The 14,914-nt window shown below is 47.0% G+C and overlaps 1 protein-coding gene across 1 annotated transcript in view; it reads right to left on the reverse strand.

Annotated features, from left to right (window-relative positions):
- The window catches only part of LOC140393469 (uncharacterized), a 470,641-nt gene that overhangs the window by 129,537 nt on the left and 326,190 nt on the right, over nt 1-14,914 (reverse strand). The window contains exons 156-159 of the mRNA XM_072479798.1: nt 14,070-14,238; nt 11,449-11,661; nt 9,650-9,820; nt 9,332-9,469 (exon numbers count right to left, since the gene is read on the reverse strand). Coding sequence (XP_072335899.1) covers nt 9,332-9,469; nt 9,650-9,820; nt 11,449-11,661; nt 14,070-14,238 — 691 coding nt within the window. The remainder of the gene's footprint in view (nt 1-9,331; nt 9,470-9,649; nt 9,821-11,448; nt 11,662-14,069; nt 14,239-14,914) is intronic.

The raw sequence follows: 14,914 nt of genomic DNA on the forward strand, positions 1-14,914 counted from the left end.
AAACTGAACAGAGCGAAGATGGTGCTGAGGGCCTTGATGACGGTGGCAGACGTCATATCGGGGCATGGGATGGCGAAGGGGAATCTGGAGTACTCGTCAACCACACTGAGAATGTACGTGTTATGGTCGGTGGAGGGGAGGGCCCCTTTGAAATCCACGCTGAGGCATTCAAAGGAGCGGGAAGTCTTCACCAGGTGCGCATGGTCTGCGGTAGAAGTGCGGCTTGCACTCCGCACAGACCTGGCAGTCCCTGATGACTGTCCTTACTTCCTCGACGGAGTAGGGCAGAATGAGAGCTTTGACCAGATGGTACAATCGAGTGACCACCGGGTGACAAAGGCTGTCGTGTAGGGCCCGGAGTTGGTCCACTTGTGCGCTGGCACATGTACCTCGGGAGAGGGCGTCTGGGGGTTCGTTGAGTTTACCGGGGCGATACAAAATCTCGTAATTATAGGTGGAGAGCTCGATTCTCCACCGCAAGATTTTATCATTTTGATCTTGCCCTGCTGTGTGTTATTGAACATGAAGGCTACCGATCGTTGGTCCGTAAGGAGAGTGAATCTCTTACCGGCCGGGTAATGCCTCCAATGCCGCACAGCTTCAACGATAGCTTGGGCCTCCTTTTCGACGGATGAGTGTCGAATTTCAGAGGCGTGAAAGGTGCGGGAAAAGAATGCCACGGGTCTGCCTGCCTGGTTTAGAGTGGCGGCAAGGACGACGTCTGAAGCGTCGCTTTCTACTTGAAAAGGCAGTGACTCGCCCACTGCATGCATCCCGGCCTTGGCGATGTCTGCTCTGATGCGGGCGAAAGCGTGTTGTGCCCCGGCAGCGAGGGGGAATTGGGTGGACTGGATGAGAGGGTGGGCCTTGTCCGCATAGTTTGGGACCCACTGGGTATAGTAGGAAAAGAACCCCAGGCAGCATTTGAGGGCTTTGGGGCAGTGGGGGAGGGGAAGTTCCATGAGGGGGCGCATGCAGTCGGGGTCGGGCCCGAGAAGTCCGTTTTGGGCTATATAGCTGAGAATGGCTAACCGGGTCGTGCTGAACACATACTTCTCTTTGTTATAGGTCAGGTTGAGAAGAGTGGCAGTGCGGAGGAATTTATCAAGGTTGGCATCGTGGTCCTGCTGGTCATGGCCGCAGATAGTGACATTATCTAAGTATGGAAAGGTGGCCCGCAAACCGTACTGGTCGACCATTCGGTCCAATTCTCTTTGGAAGACCGAGAACCCATTTGTGACGCCGAAAGGGACCCTAAGGAAGTGGTAGAGGCGACTGTCCGCCTCGAAGGCAGTGTATGGCCGGTCCGACTTCCGGATGGGGAGCTGGTGGTAGGCGGATTTCAGGTCAATTGTTGAGAAGACCCGGTACTGCGCAATCTGATTGACAATATCAGATATGCGTGGGAGGGGGTACACGTTGAGCTGCGTGTACCGATTGATGGTCTGGCTGTAGTCCACGACCATCCTGTGTTTCTCTATGATAAAGAATGGTCTTTTTCTGCATCATAACATTTCCATTGTTCTATGATAATAGGTTAATGGGACAGGGGCCGTTTAGCACAGGGCTAAATCGCTGGCTTTAAAAGCAGACCAAGGCAGGCCAGCAGCACGGTTCAATTCCCGCAACAGCCTCCCCGAACAGGCGCCGGAATGTGGCGACTAGGGGCTTTTCACAGTAACTTCATTGAAGCCTACTTGTGACAATAAGCGATTTTCATTTCATTTCATAGAATGGCTGCAGCAGAGAAGGAGGCTACTCGGCCTATCGTATCTGTGCAGACTCACTGTAAGAACTGAACTGGTCCCGCTCCCTTGCCATTTCCCCGTGGACCAGCAAATCTTTCACTCCAGATATTTATACAATTCTCTTTTGAAGGCCACCATTGAATCTACCTCTACTACATTCTCAGGCAAAGAATTCCAGGTCCTAACTATGTGCAATGTTGAACAAAAGTTATTCCTTATGTCACTGTTATTTATTTTGTCAATCACTTTAAATCAATGTCCTCTAATTCTTGACTCTTCTACCAACTGAAGCAGTTGCTCTCTAACTATTCTGTCCAACCTTGCTTGATTTTGTAAATCTCTAACAAATCTCACTCTAATCTACTCTTCTCTAAGGCAAACAGTGCAGCTTTCCAATCCATCCAAGTGATTGAAGTTCCTCATCCCTGGAATCATTCTTCTGAATCTTTTCTGCACCCTCTCTAATGCCTTCACATCTGTGGTGCCCTGAATTGGACGTGAGGCTCCATTTGAGAGCGAAATAGTGTTTAATAAAAATTCTGTCATATCCTAGGCCCTACCAAAACCTACAGCATTAGGGATCTAGTCTTCCCAGAAGCCCTGAGGGGAACATGCACCCCGCGGCTAAAAAGCGGGGAGCTTCCTAGAACTTCCGGTATAACACCGACCGGCTCAGAACCAGCCGGCATTCAATCAGTTGGAAAGCACTTGCTGGAACTCTGCGTACTACAAAATAAACCTAGTTTATTTAGCAACCTTGCAACTCGGTGTGGACTCCTTCCTTTGTGGCAGACACAATGGGTGGGATTCTCCGAAATGGAGGCAGAGTGTCCACGCCGTCGCAAACACCATCGCGTTTTACGACGGCGTAAACAGGCCGCTCCCACATCGAATTCTGGTCCCTACAGGGGGCCAGCACGGCGCTGGAGTGGTTCGCGACACTCCAGCCACAGATCCCGGCGCGAATTGGGCGCCGTGGGCGCGGTTGCGCCAACGATGAAATGCACAGTGGCGCCGGTGCCAACCAATGCATGCACGGTAGCTCCGGCCCCTCACCAACATGGCGCCAGGGTTCTGGGGCCGGTCGCGCAAGGAAGTAGGCCCGAGGGGGGGAGAGGCCGGCCTGCCGATCGGTGAGCCCCGATCGTGGGCCAGACCCCATCGGAGCCCCCCCCCCAGGAACGGAGCCCCTCTCTCCCCCCCCCCCCCCCAACAGGCTGTCCCCCAAGCCTTTGCGACGAGTACCCACCGGCAGCGACCAGGTGTGGAAGGCGCCGGCGGGACTAGGCCATTTACGCGCGGCCGCTCTGCCCATCCGGGCTGGAGAATCGGCGGCCCGGCCGCGGATAGCGACCGGCGGCGTGCCAAACGTGCCGGCGCGAATTCTCCGCACCTCGGAGAATCACGCGCCGGTGTCGGACCGGCGTCGCGCGAAAAAATGCCGCGACCGCCAATTCTCCCAGCCGGCGCAGCTTTGGAGAATCCCGCCCAATATTTCACCATTTCTTTGCTTTTGTGCTCTCTGCCCATATTTATAAAGCCCCAAGATCCTATATGTTTAAAATCGCTTTCTCAACCTGATCTGCCACCTTCAATGATTCATGTATGCCTTTTGAGTTTTTTCATGGAGTATGAGCATCGCTGGCAAGACCAGCAGTTATTGCCCATCACCAATTCCCCTTGAGAAGGTGGTAATGAGACACCTTCTTGAATCACTGCAGTTCATCTGCCCATCTCCTAGATTTGTGGACCTCCTTTAGACGTGAATACTTTATTTTATATCGTCTCTTCTCACTCTTACTACTAAAATGAATTATTTCTCACCTCTCTATATTAAATTTAGTGTCACATGACGAACCATTTCACCAACATATCCATGTCCCCTTGAACACTTTCACTATTCTCCTCACAGTTCACAATACTTCCAAGTTTTGTGTCACCCGCAAATTTTCAAATTGTGCCCTGTACATCACAGATCATTAATATAGATCAAGAAAAACAGTGATCCTAACATTGAACCCTGAGGAATCCCAATATATATCTTCCTCGAGTCCAAAAAAAACCCAGTTTTCCACCACTATCTGTCACTCAGCCAACTTTTATTTGTGCTGCCTCTGTCCCTTTTATTCCAAGGGCTTTAACTTTACTGACAATCCTGTTTTGTGGTATGTTATCAAATGCCTTTTGGAAGTCCAATACCCTCTTTGTTACCTCATCAAAATACTCAAACCAGTTAGTTACACACGATTTGCCCTTAACAAATCTGTGCTGGCTTTCCTTAGTTAATCCATATTTGTCCAAATGGCCATTAATTATGTTGCTAAATATAAATTCTAAAATCTTTCTCACCACCAAGTTTAAACTGACAGGCGTGTGTTTGCTGAGGTCCTTTTTTGAACAAATGTGCTGCTTTTGCAATTCTCCAGCACTCTGGCACTATCTCTGCGTTTAGGAGGTTGAAGATTATGGCCAGTGCTTCTGCAATTTTCATCTTTACTTCCCTCAGTAGCCTTGTGGATACATCTCATCTGGTCCTCGTGATTATCAATTTTAAGTATATTCTGCCTATCTAATACTTTGTCCTTATCAGCCCTTCCTGTGTCTCAACTACCTTCTCTTTCACTATGACTTAGGTAACATATTCTTCCTTGATAAAGTCAGATGCAATGTACTCCATTAATATCTCAGCCATGCTCACTGCCTCCATGCATAAGTCTCCCTTTTGGTCCCAAATTGGCACCACTCCTCCTTTTACCAACCTTTTACTATTTTTATGCAGAACATTTTAGCTTCTCTTTTACGTTGGCTGCCTGTCTCCTCTCATACTCTTTCTTTGCTCAATTCCCCTTTGAACTTATTATAGTCAGCTTGGCTCTCAATTGTATTATCCATCTGACATCAGTCATACATACACTTTTTCTGCATTAAATTTACTCACTAACAGTGCCCTCCAGGGAGCTCTATATTTGTTTGTCCAACCTTTCCCTCTCAAGGAGGGAGGTTTTAGAGATGATACAGATAAATCAGGGGGTATTTTAGGGTTGCAGCTAAAGTTTAAGGATTGGTTGGAGGAAGTGGCCGGAATTCACCAGCTGTTGGTCCCACTGGCAGCGTACCCCTGCCTGCGGGTTTCCCGGCGGTGTGGCTTCAATGGGAAATCCAATTGATAAGCAGCAGGAAGAGAGACTCCCGCCGCCAGCAAATGGCACACTGCCGAGAAACACACGACTGGGGGACTGGAGAATCCTACCCAGTGTGTGACATAAGGAGCGAAATTCTCCCCCAACGGTGGGATGTCCGCCGACTGGCGCCAAAGCCGGCGCCAATCAGACGGGCATCGCGCCGGCCCAAAGGTGCGGAATGCTCCGCATCTTTGGCAGCCTAGCCCCAACATTGAGGGGCTAGGCCGACGCCGGAGGGATTTCCGCCCCGCCAGCTGGCGGAAATGGCGTTTGTTTCCCCGCCAGCTGGCGCGGAAATGCGGCGCATGCGCGGGAGCGTCAGCGGCCGCTGTCAGTTTCCTGGCGCATGCGCGGGAGCGTCAGCGGCCGCTGTCAGTTTCCCGCGCATGCGCAGTGGGGAGAGTCTCTTCCGCCTCCGCCATGGTGGAGGCCGTGGCGGAGGCGGAAGGGAAAGAGTGCCCCCACGGCACAGGCCTGCCCGCGGATCGGTGGGCCCCGATCGCAGGCCAGGCCACCGTGGGGGCACCCCCCGGGGTCAGATCGCCCCACGCCCCCCCCAGGACCCCAGAGCCCGCCCACGCCGCCTGGTCCCGCCGGTAAATACCAGCTCTGATTTACGCAGGCGGGACAGGCAATTTCTGGGCGGGACTTCGGCCCATCCGGGCCGGAGAAATGAGCGGGGGGTCCCGGCAACCAGCGCGGCCTGATTCCCGCCCCCGCCCAATCTCCGGGAGCGGAGACTTCGGCGGGGGCGGGATTCATGGCGGCCAACGGCCATTCTCCGACCCGGCGGGGGGTCGGAGAATGACGCCCAAGGAAACTAAGGCAGTTGAATGAACAGTCTCAGTTTGGAGACAATGCAATTCAGGAAATCTCACACAGTATCAGGGATGTGAATGGACAGAGTGGCAGGAGGCAGATCAAAGAAGTGTTCAGTGGTAGTTGTAGTGGACAAGAGGAATTTAAATTTGAGTCTGTCCTCCAGGATAATCCTAGATTATAAAGGCTACATGTAGAAAATTTGAACACACCAAATGCACTGAAGAAGGCCAATCCATGTGTCACTATTCTATGATTCTATAACACCCTGCTTGGGCTGCCACCTCTGCTGTTTCACAACCTTCATTAACCATTTTAATGGTGTCTAATCCAAAATGTTCAGCCTTGAATGCATCTGGTGCCAAAAGGGGAAGCAAGGCAGTTATTTTACAAATCCAGGTCAGAGGAGCTGCTGGTATTGTGTTAGGTAGAAAACCAGAGTGGGTGCAGTGAGTTAAAGGCACAGGGTACTGGATTTTATTCATCCCCTCACGGTGGACCCACTAATCATGGGAGAGGTGCCACATCAGTCTACTGGCAGCTGGAAAATCTCTCGATTAAGTTGGAGTGTGGGAGAGACTAACACGGGTTTCCCACCCATAGACAACGGGAAATCAATGAGGCTCATTAATGAGCAACAGAAACTCATTACCTCTGAGCCCATCTACAAACATACAAATTAGAAGCAGCAGTAGTCCTATTCAGCCCCTCAAGCCTGCTCTACCCTTGAATAAAATCATGGCAGATCTGACTGTGACCCCAACTCCACATTCTGCCTACCCCCAATAACCTCTGACTCATTTGTTAGTCGAGGATCAATGTAACTTTGCCTTAAAATGGTCACTGGCCTGCCCCGCTGCTACAAAGTTCCAAAGATTCATGATTGAGAAAAAAAATTCTCAACTGTCTTAATTGGGAGAGCCCTTATTATTAAACTGTGTCCTAGTTCTAGTCTTTTCCACAAGAGAAAGTATCCTTTCAGCATCTACCCTGTCAAGTTCCCTCAGAATTTTATATGTGTTGATAAGTTCACCTTTCAAACCTCTAAACTTCAATGGGCACAGGCCCAACCTGTCCAACCTTTTCTCATAAGATAAACCCCATCCCTGGTATCAGTTGAGTGAACCTTCTCTGAACTGCTTCTAATGCATTTATATCCTTTCTTAAACAAGGAAATCAAAACTGTATATAGTGCTCTAGACATGGTCTCACCAATGTCCTGTACAACTGGAGCAAAACATCCCTCCAAACATTCCCCTTGGAAGAAATGATAACATTTCATTTGCCTTCCTAGTCACTTGTTGCACCTGCAGATTAACTTTTCCTGATCCATATACCAGGACACCCAAGTCTCTCTGAATCTCAGAGTTCTGCAATATCTCTGCATTTAAATAATATCCTATTTTTCTATCCTTCCTGCTAAAGTGCACAAGTTCACTCTTCCCCACATTATAACCCATCTGCCAAATTTTTGCCCACTCACTTAATCTATCTGTGGCCCATTGCAGGGACATTTTCCCTTTGAAAAAATGTGGGCCATCCCTTTACATAACTTACTTCCTGACCTATCTTTGTCTCATCAGCAAATTTAGCAACCATACATTCATTCCCTTTATCCAAGTCATTGATATAAATTGTAAATAGTTGAGGCTCCAGTACTGATCCTTGTGGCATTCCACTTCTCACATTAATATGTTACCCCAGACCATGAGCTCTTCAATTGCATAGTAAAATTTGAGGTAGCACCTTGTCAAATGCCTTTTGGAAATGTAAGTACAGCATATCCAATTTCCCCTTATCCTCAAAAATCTCCAATAAATAAGTCAAACATAGTTTTCCTCGTCACAAAATTATATTCAAACCTTGATTTCACTGAGATATTCAAAGTGCCTCATTGCAACCTCCTTAATAATGGATTCCAAAAATTTCCCACAATAGATATTAAGTTAACTGGCCTGTTGTTTCCTGTTGAGTGGTGGCTCAGAGATTAAATAGAAGTTGGTTGAGCTTCGTATGGCCTTGGAAAGACGGCCTGCAAAATCTGCCAAGCTTGCCAGAACCAGGTATCATACAGGGAAATGGCCGCTGAAAGCCACCACCACCAGCCACCCACTCCCCCCCCACTCCACCATTCTGCCTTCACTATCCCTGGCTCTGCCATGATCCTGAGCCTCAGATGGGTGCAGTGCCACAGGCAGTCACTGCTCCTGCCAGTTGAAATTACAAACTGCTGGCCAATCTCGGCGAGGAAGACATCAGGTGCTGGGTACCTCAATTGTGGTCAAGGCCCAATGGCGGCCATTTAAGTGCCTGAAACTAAGGCATTTGATTCTATTGGACCTCCTCCACAGAACCGACAGGGAGTTCCCTTCCGGTTCTCTGGCACTTGGTAAACCCATCATGAATTTAAGAATGTTTGAACAAAACAACTGCTACATTTCTTCATGTACAATTTTTGTTTGTTCCATATGGAGCTTACGCTCTCTCCCTATTGGAACACAGCTCACTAATCTAAATCTACAGAGCTTTGGTACAATTTGGAGAAGTCACATTTTAAGGATCAATTTTGCAAAAGAGTACGGTTGGAATTTACTCTAATCCAAAATCACATAGCTCAACAGCAGAGTACTGGTAAGCCTTCTGTCATTTGAGCCGTTCGGCCCTAGAGCACTGTTTTTTATTTAATCTAAAAATGAGTTGGAAATATCTGGATCTCCAAGGACAAGCACCAACGTGATGTTCAAACTGTCTGTTCAAGAATTAATTATGCCCAGCAGGACCATGTGCTTGCCTAGTTTAGATATTGGGAGTCTGTCACAAATAAATGGTTGACTTGGCTCCAATCCTGAAGCCCCGTATGTGTTGACTTCCAGCCACTTTGATCTCTTAAGAAATTCTACTCTTCAATCCAAACTAATGGTTAGTCATAAAACCACTGGCAACCACGTATTTGAGTTCTCCCTTTTTATGCAAGTACTAGGAGCTCCAGGTGAAGCATGGTGAGCAGCATAATTCACCCAAAAATATAGGAGTCATTACGATATCATGAACACATTATACTACTCTTCAAACTAAAAATAAAAACTATTGTTCCTCAAGTTGGAGAAACTGATATTCAAATGCAGATTTTTGCCTCTCTGGAACTGATTCATTGTTGGCACTTAGTCCTGGAAAAATAAGCATGAGATCTCATGCCTGTTTCCAAGGAATACTTTCCAGGAGCTGTTGTTCCAAGTCTTAGTTTCTTCATCAGTTTTGGAACAGGAAACTACCTTCATCACTACAAAGACTCATACTAGCTGGCCTGACATTTTGTGTCTCTGACTCCAGGTTTACTCATCAACTACTTAATCCTTATGTGAGGCACTTTGGAAAAGTGCTAAACCTTTCATATGGCCCACTATCACTCACTCCACAAATCCATCTCACAGCTTGGTTCTGATTCTCTCACATTGGCCAAAGAAAATACTTACATCACACAGACTAGCAAGGAGAATGTTGCACATGTGACTATTGTGGTTAAAAATTCCAACATGTTTCTTCTATGTGTCAGCTTCGCAACTGAAGAATACAATCACTTACCTGACTGGGCGTCCATGGTTTATTATTGACATCATTAAGATTTAGATCTGAGGTCAGTAACGCTGATGGGATCTCTTTGACTAGCTTATTTGGAATCTTCCTCACTCTTCTTAAAGGATCAGTTTCAGTCTGCAAAACCTAGATAGCAATAAAAAACAGTTTAATTTGGGAAATTCAATGCACTCCCTAAGCAGGAGTTCGGGATCAATACTGTTAAAGTTTCCCAGACACGATGAAACACAATGTACAAATACAGGCAGCAATAGTAACTAGATTTACTTAGAAATTTCTGATGCCATTAATACATATTATGCTCACCTTCAAAACGATAATCTGCTGTGTTGGCTGTGGTGCTTCTAGAATATTTCTGACGAAAATAGGGTTGGAGGTCACATCAGCAAGAACTGTGGGTTCAGTACTTTGAAATATATAGCTTGGAACACCAGGCACCAAGGTTCCGAGACGGATCAGAGTGTTTTTGTTATTGAACTAATAAAAAGAAAAATGAAAAAATAAATTCAAAGCTTTCAAATAGACACTGACAGCAATTTTAACTTTGAGCCAAACAGGCAAGCCATGTCAGCTTCCCCGCCAGGTGAAAACCAGTATGAAGTGGGTTAGGAAGCTGCAGAGGGCCTCCAGGAATGTTTTATTTTGTGGAACCTGGAACAGGAGAATTGCACCTCCAAGTCCACATCAAACTTTAGACTTCCTCAGCCTCAGCCTCCATGATCACTGCAGCCCTCCCCACCCTGACACAAGCACCTCAGACCACTCTTTTTAATTAGTGAGCTGGCTGGCATCAGCTTTCTGATCAATTCTCGAAAAGCAGTAGACTAGAAATATGTTGCAACAATAGCCAGAGGTTTAGGTCACCAAGTCTCATATTGCCAGGAATTTTCTGACAAATAAACTGAATCCAGTTAACAAGTAAGATACCCCTCCCCTTCCTTTGTTTTCAAAGGTGTGGGTAATAAATGGTGGCTCCCTGCACACCCTGTGAAAGAATATGGGCGGAATCCTCAGTTTCTGAGACTAAGTGTTGATGACAACGCAGAATTTGTGGACTTCCACGACAGCAAAACTGGCACTGCACCTGGACCGATTCAGCGAGGGGCTAGCACCAGCGCCACGGGGAACACAATTGATTCCAATGAAAAACGCTGTGGGATTCGCAGTTTCGCGATTGACGCTCAGGAGGCTGACAAGCTGCAGCCGCAGAGACACACTTCACTCCCCACACACACCATCCTAGCCAACAAGATGGCAGTCAGATGCGTGGCCCCCACGTTTCGTGGACACAGAGTTCAAGACCCTCCTGGATGCCGTGGAGGAGAGGCATATGACCCTGTGCTCTGGCCCGGGAAGGAGGCTGCCAGCCACTGCCATTCGCCGCGCCTGGGTGCAGGTGGCAGAGGCTGTGAGCAACTGTCGGGGCCGGCCAGCATTGCCTAGAAAACTACACAACCTCCTAAGGGCAGTCAGGCTGAGTAGGCAGTACTGTGCCCCTGGCACAAACTCCATCCTACACACCTGAAACCTGACATCCCTCCATCCAGAGGGCAACTGAACCCCCACCCTGCCCCACACGCCAGCACCCATACCAGCCACCATGGCCACTGAGGCCACCAGCTACCCACACCCTGGGCTGCATGCGTCGGACTGGCTAACACTGTTGTTTTCTGTCCCCCCCCCCCCCCCCCCCCCCCCCCCGAGAATATCAGGTCAGGCCTGCTAATGACATCCAAACGGTGCTTACTGTACATGTGTTCTGCATTGACGCTGCTGTCAAGGTCATGTAGAAAAAACGATTTGCTGTCAAATCGGTGTCCGCCGCGATTTTGGAATCAGAATCGATTCTCCGCCCAATCGCGTTTTGAGATTTTGGCATCAGCCAGCGGAGAATCCCACCAAATATTTTTTTTAAAACGGATTAGAAAATCCCATAATTGTCTGAAACTGGGAGACCACACTACAGCTGAGAATTTCTCAATGCATCAGACTACTTTTTGTAAGTGTACTAGATCTCACTCAAAATACATCTCATTCTCTGTACAGTACATTTCAGCGTTGAATACGATCACAAAACTTTTGTTTCCTGTTTACTCAGATCTTACCTCCAAACCACTTCTTGATAACTTGGACACAATGTTTCTCGTTTGGCCAAGTTTCCACCCTCTGACATTACTCAAACTTGTCAGAGCTCCCTTGAAATTGTTCGGAGCAGTTTCTTCAATCTGTGACACTGACATTCCAAAAGCTGTTTGTTCCAAATTGTTCAGAGTGCTGACTGAAAAATTGTCAATTTTACTCACTAATGATTTCGAGAGCTGCAATAATTAAGAAAAGGAAATGTTATTAAAACGAGAGACTCATTGAACAGAAATTTGGCAGATGTGCCAAAGATTAGGATGCAGCATTTGGTTCAACTAACTTTGGCATCAATGCAAAAGATGACAAGGATTGATTTGCAATTTTTCAAGACCTTCATGAACCTCCTCTGATCACCAGTTAAGACGGCCCATACCCACGCTAGGGTGTTTAGAAGGTGGTGTTGCAAAGGGATCACAAAGAATTTAATATCAGGTTTATTTTCATCTGGAGTTGGTTGTAAACTGTCCCTCGGGAATTCTTCATTTTAACTCCATAAGTTGCTCGGAGTGGCAATCGGCGTCAGATTTCCACTCTGTGCCACTTACCTACGCCAAATTCATCTGTGCCTATTCCTCCCAATCTTTCGGTTGAGGCTGGACAAGATCCTGGCAGTCTCCGAAGCCCGACATCAATGTCTAAGGGAGTCAGATTGAAGGACACAGCCCCCTTTTTACTGCATTAGTTGCCACAAAGCAGGTAAATTTAAAGGTCTGACCGAAAATAACAGGACCTGGAGAAAGAAAACGGATAAGATTTTGGGATGTGGGCGGGGGTTGGACTTTGGTGGGGTTGCAGGTCAGATGTTGGTGAGTTGAGGGGAATCAGGGAGATTGGAGGGTGGGGGAATGAGGAGGGTCGCAGGCCGGAAGAGGTAGGGGATTGTGAGGGGGTGGCAGGGTTCAGAGACTGTGGTAAGGATGGGGTGCATCTGATGCCGGGGTGGATATGGGGGATCAGACATTGGTGGGTATGGGGATTGGTGGCCAGGGGGGTGGGTGGGTGGATCAGGTCAGGAAGGGGATCTTACACCAGTGGATGGGTCGGGTTAGAGGTGGGGTAATCCCATGGGGGGTTTTGGGAATACCATGTGGTTAGTCAAAGTTTGGGGGGTCCACTAGGGGTCGGCGTTGGGGGGGTGGGGCAGTGCCGTGGAGAGTTGGTTTGGGTTTTTAAAAAATCTTATTTTCGGATGCTTCCCCGTGCATTGCAATTACCTAGCGGGAGTCAGCACTTCTTGACATGCCATGCAAATGCCTACCTGGGAAGTTCCAAGAGGGATTACCCGATGCTGGGAAGCCAGGAAGTTACGGCCCTGTATTTCTTGTTTACACTGTTTAAAAATGTTTTCCGTAGTCATTCACTGACACTGAGCTAAATTCTAACCTTCAGGTAGGAAAGCAACAAAGCAGAAAATACATCAGGGAACTGTTCCATTAGTTCCTCAGTTTTTGCCATCACTTGTAGGATTTATTGCTCAAACAACAGCAAACACGGAGCAGGATATTTCAATTAATTCATCTTAGTCTTAAAAAATTTAATTAGCCTTCTGGGAAGAGGGTTCTACATCTCTACCACCTTTCTATGAAAACCCTTCCAGACTTTACTCTGAAATGGTCTAGCTACAAGTTAATCAAAAATCTGCAGCATTGTTACCTAGGAACTTGTACCATCTTTACCAACGGACGGCAATTACTAGATCACCTTGATGTTTTACTTTAACATAGATCAGCAGCTAGCATATAATAGGTTTCACCTTCTAATGTTTATTGCTAATGACAGATTATTAAATAAGGAATTGGCAAGTTGTATTGGGAATGAGCTCACTTTACTCTCCAATATTTGATTCTCAGATTTTTTTGGAAGTATAGGCCTGGATTTTCTGGCCTCATCGTGGCAGGACCTGCAATGGGAGATTCAGCGGCCCAGCCAAAAGTCCACTGACTTTAGCGGGGACTAGATGATCCCAGTGGCAGGTGGGGTTAGAAAATCCTGCCCAATGTCTCTGGCATTGAAGGCATACTGTAAGTGTATGGCTATCTCTGGGGTAATTTTGGCCTTGGATAATTGTACAAACACATGATATTGGCTAGGCCCGGTTGCACTGACTTTAATTAAAACTAAAATCAGGAGATGTTTAACAGGCAGCTGATCCAATATCACCAATTTGTACAATTGATCATTTCTTCCGGTGCCTACAGGCACATTGAGGCAGAAAGAACACATATTCATGTCCCACAGCTAGAATTTCCTGTGACAGATTGCTAGTCTGTCACTACCCAACCACGTTCGCCACATTATGAACATACATCCTTTTGCCATTGAACCTGGAGCCGCCAGCTCAGAAGCAAGGACACTAGATCTCCAAATTGTACAACTGCCAAAAGAAAAATTACTTCAGCTCTCTCTCTCCCATCCCATCCTGAGAAAATCAATCATGTGTAGTACGAACTGAAAGTAGAAAGCCTCCAAAGGTTTAATCATGCTCATTTTACACAACATATATACATGGGACATGTTTGCCTGCACAGTGGTATAAGCAAAATTACCTCACTCTAGCTTTTGAAGATGATTTTTTTCCTCTTACCTTGATCTGTTCATCAGTTATTTGAGATAATGCGTCGCTTGTTGCATTGGATGTTGGGCTGAACTCACAAACTTGGTTTATTCTTTCAATAACAGTCAATGTTTTCTGCCCATTCAAGGATTGAAATGCAGCTGTATCAGCAGTGAAGCAAATGAGAGAGCCTGGAATGCTACAAGAAAATGTTTTAGATTATTGATAAATCTTTCAGAACCACAAATTATCAGGATTCTACATGTATACATTTAACAGGAATCACAAATATACTACATTGTAGTTACTGAGAAACTGCTGTTTCTAGATGTTGGCCTTTATTTGAAAGAGAATGGAATATAAAACAAGGGATAGGATCCTTGCAGTGCAGAAGATGGCCATTCAGCCCCATCAAATCTACACCCCACCCTATCCCCGTAACCCAGAACCTAACCTGCACATCCCTGCACATGGGGCAATTTAGCATGGCCAATCCACACATCTTTGGAATGTGGGAGGAAACCGGAGCATCCAGAGGAAACCCACGCAGACACGGGGCGAACAAACAAACTCCACACAGAAGCCAGATGTCCTATCAAAACTATACAAGGCACTAGTTAAGCCAGAGGTGGAATACTGTGAATAGCTTTGTTCCCGTTATCGGAGGAAAGACATACTGGCATTGAAGGCAGTCCAGAGAAGGGTCACTAGGTTAACCCCGGGAATGGAGGAATTTTTTTATGAGGAGAGGTTGAGTAGATTGGGCCTGTACTAATTGGAGTTTGGAAGATGGGAGGTGACCTTATTGAGGTATATAGAGTTCTCACGGGGCATGACAGCTTGGATGCTGAGAGATTGTTTCCTCTTGTGGGTGA

This window comes from Scyliorhinus torazame, chromosome 17, assembly GCF_047496885.1.
Source record: "Scyliorhinus torazame isolate Kashiwa2021f chromosome 17, sScyTor2.1, whole genome shotgun sequence".
NCBI classification, from domain to species: Eukaryota; Metazoa; Chordata; class Chondrichthyes; order Carcharhiniformes; family Scyliorhinidae; genus Scyliorhinus; species Scyliorhinus torazame.